The 3,827-nt window shown below is 44.2% G+C and overlaps 1 protein-coding gene across 1 annotated transcript in view; it reads right to left on the minus strand.

Annotated features, from left to right (window-relative positions):
• The window catches only part of LOC109509996 (zinc finger protein Pegasus-like), a 4,183-nt gene extending 1,622 nt beyond the window's left edge, over positions 1-2,561 (minus strand). Inside the window, exons 1-5 of the mRNA XM_019859968.1 lie at positions 1,789-2,561; positions 1,474-1,484; positions 530-690; positions 185-358; positions 4-87 (exon numbers count right to left, since the gene is read on the minus strand). Coding sequence (XP_019715527.1) covers positions 4-87; positions 185-358; positions 530-690; positions 1,474-1,484; positions 1,789-1,839 — 481 coding nt within the window. The 5' untranslated portion in view covers positions 1,840-2,561. The remainder of the gene's footprint in view (positions 1-3; positions 88-184; positions 359-529; positions 691-1,473; positions 1,485-1,788) is intronic.
• Positions 2,562-3,827: the final 1,266 nt, after the last annotated feature.

Here is a 3,827-nt window from a genome sequence, read left to right on the forward strand (position 1 = left end):
CGCCCGTGTGCGAGCGCATGTGGGCCTCCAGGTGGCGCTCGTAGGCCGAGGCGAACGGGCACAGGTGGCAGCGGTGGGGTTTCTCTCCTGGTGGATTGAGGGGAAAAAAAGTGGTTCTATAGATTTTTTTTTTTTCCCGGACCGAAACCAGTAGTCGGAGTGCAATTCAACCGTAACCCCCCACCTGTGTGCATTCGAATGTGCTCGACGAGTCTCGCTGTGCCTCGGGTGGCGTAGCTGCAGTACAGGCACTTGAGTTTGCCGTCAAAGGTTCTCTCAAAACCGTCCACCAAAATCCCAGCGCCGTCCTCCAGGGACATGTCCACCGCCGGGTGATCCAGCCCGTTCTGACTGCAATCTGCGCACGGAGGGATATACAGGCAGCAATTTGAAAGTCTCGAACATAGCTGGGACTGAAGAAAAGTGAATTTGTAAAGAGCTCTAACAATGAATGGGGTGGGCATTGCTGTTATATGATCTGTCATCACAAGTTTAACTCTTGAGAAAACAGAAGAAATGTCTACGTTACCGGCCGGTAGTTCATCGGCCTCCTTAACGCCGCTGACGGAGCCCGATATCATGTTGACATGCTGGGTCTGCTGGCTCAGATACTCCTGGAAATCCTTCACGAAGTCCAGCGTGTCTGGCTTTTCCTCGCCCATTGAAAGCAAGGAATGGAAAAATCCAACACTGCAGCAACATTTTAAAAAGGATAAACTGCTTAATAATGTTTGTGAACAGTCGGCGCACCGGGATATTTCCGGGAAGCCGGAAAGTGAATGACTGTGGCTGATGTGGACTGCAAACGATGACAAAAAAACTTGGCACCACCAGATATATAGTCTGCCCCAGTATGCTAACACCTCACAACGTCAAACTCCAGCGACAGACAAGAAGGCTAAACTCATTATTCGTGCCATTGGCGTCTTTTCTCAATCATTCAGCCTTGTAAAATAACAGTGGGGTGTTTACTCGTGGTGCCATTTGAGAAGGCCACTGCATCCCGTAAGAACAAAAGGATAAACTGCTTAATAATGTTTGTGAACAGTCGGCGCACCGGGATATTTTCGGGAAGCCGGAAAGTGAATGACTGCGGCTGATGTGGACTGCAAACGATGACAAAAAAACTTGTGTTTGGGGCGGCACCACCAGATATATAGTCTGCCCCAGTATGCTAACACCTCACAAAGTCAAAATCCAGCGACAGACAAAGGCTAAACTCATTATTCGTGCCATTGGCATCTATTCTCAATCATTCAGCCTTGTAAAATAACAGTGGGGTGTTCACTAGCGGGGCCATTTGAGAAGGCCACTGCATCCCGGAAGTACATGACGTCAAGCTTATCAGGTCACTCAATACATTGTCATAATTAATAAAAAATGTTAGTTGCATCTAAAGGAGTCAAGTACTAAAGACGACTCGAATCCATTGTAAAGCATTCTATACAAGCTTCTAAATGTTTACATACTCACATCCGTTGTATTTGCTTGTAGTCAAAATCCAGCGACAGACAAAGGCTAAACTCATTATTCGTGCCATTGGCATCTATTCTCAATCATTCAGCCTTGTAAAATAACAGTGGGGTGTTTACTCGTGGTGCCATTTGAGAAGGCCACTGCATCCCGGAAGTACATGACGTCAAGCTTATCAGGTCACTCAATACATTGTCATAATTAATAAAAAATGTTGGTTGCATCTAAAGGAGCCAAGTACTAAAGACGACTCGAACCCATTGTAAAGCATTCTATACAAGCTTGTCAATGTTTACATACTCACATCCGTTGTATTTGCTTGTTTGAAAAATCCAGGCCAGTATTGAAAACAAAATGTGAACACATGCGGTGTGTCCAGTCGGTGGGTGCTACACATCCCTTCCCATCACCGCCATGTTGACACCTCAGGTAAGTCCGCTAGGTTGACAGCGAACGTTAGCATTAGGCTACATCCAGCATCTCTGTTCAGCGGGGGCGCCGATTTGTGCTTGACAGCGCCATTGTCGCCATTCTTTCTCGTGTACGAGTGAATTCTGAGAAAATGTCCCCGCTGTCAGATTAGGTTTAATTCCAGTTCCCCCACGGATAGCCCAAGATGCTCAACCAAAACAACCAGGTTGGAAGGGGTGAAAGTTCACTGAGTTGTGCTCAGGGAAAAACAGTCCGATCACACGAATTGTCCTTAAGGAAGCGTTCCTACCACTAAAGTTCACCGAGTTGTGTTCAGTGATAAACAGTCCGATCACACGAATTGTCCTTAAAGAAAAGTTCCTACGACTAAACCAGATACCCGACAAATTAAAATGGCAACGTAAATCCATAAATTATAAGCACTCTCATTTTAAAATTCATGTAACGTCCCGATAGTATTTTTTGAAGGTAAAACATCAAGCGGACATCCAGTCAAAGGCCGGGGTGAGCAGTGGTATATTTGGTGAAATTTTTCGCTTCATCACCATTGACGTAAAAAGCGGGCTCGACGTCATCGCGTATCGGCAAATTAAGCTTTTGTGAAGCGTTGAACTACTTGGCGCATCGTTGATTTCTTGAAGCATCGCTTACAGTGACCTCTCCCGGCAAAAAGCAAGGCTGCAATGGATTGAAAACATTTGAAAACTTTTATGCACACGCAGACAAGACCGAATCTCATGTTCTATTTAGAATAAAGATTGATTACTGGGTGTATTGTGTTATGACTGACAGCCATCTGCTATCAAATGTATAACATAAGTAAATAACGCATCCTTCTAAAATGTGTTACAGCAAAACAACTGGGATTGCTTAGAGTGTAAATGTGTCCAAAGACAGAAAATGAACCAAACAATAATCATAACATAAAATTTTTTTTTAAAAAAAGCTTCTTTACCTGTGTTTCCACCAAGTGGACACTAGATGGTGCACACGTCTTGATGATGAAACATTTGAATCTCCCCAATCCACGTGTTATCAGACCTCAACGTACAAAGGAAGCTCTTTGGGAGATACTTGGATCATTATTGATCAATTATACTCCACACATCAGCAGCATGCACATTCACGCTGCTCGCGTGAGACATCTCAGCAGCCAATTAGCATGAGCTCCCAACAGCCTGTCCGTACTTATGTTATTTTATTGCAATTTAATTATGCACAGGTTTCCAGCGGGCCCCCGGATCCTGTTGAATAATTTACATGGAGACAAAATGATTTGTTAGCGAGAAGAGCCGGAACATGCTCTCTCATTTGGTTCAATATGCAATATAGGCTGTACGACTGGATTTGCTAATGTGCAGGTCGGTGGGACCTCCAAAGTCAAACATGGTCTGTGCTGTGGTGCCCGTTGACTTGCACATCTTTCAAACATCACAACCAAACAATTTTTTCATGTAGGAAATAATGTCAAATGAAATGCTACTGATGCAAAGTAGAAAAGTATTCTGTGGTCTGACGAGTCCGCATTTCAAATTTTGGGAAGAAAATTGTGCAGGTTGTGTCCTGTGGGCCAAAGAGAAGAACCGTCCGGATTGTTTAGGACGCAAAGTTCAAAAGCCAGCATTTGAATGACGATATTGCTCAGTGACTCTTTAAGTTGCCATTTTGCAAAAGTGCGGCTCTATATCAAGCCGAGCGCTGCACTGGTCTTTGAGGAGGCTGCGTCGTTGTGCGCTCGCCTTGAATCCCATTTCAAAGACGTTCCGTGGCGGCTTTTAACCCGCTTGACTTAAAGGCTGTTTGTGCTCATTTGTGAATATTTTTCCTGACTGTGATTTAATATGCGATTATTTTTCCAAGGTCCTCTTCCCATGTATTTTTTTTTAACAAACAAAAGCAATGCATTCATCTGTATATGTAAG

Source organism: Hippocampus comes, unplaced genomic scaffold (genome assembly GCF_001891065.2).
Source record: "Hippocampus comes isolate QL1 unplaced genomic scaffold, H_comes_QL1_v1.1 scaffold39, whole genome shotgun sequence".
NCBI lineage: Eukaryota > Metazoa > Chordata > Actinopteri > Syngnathiformes > Syngnathidae > Hippocampus > Hippocampus comes.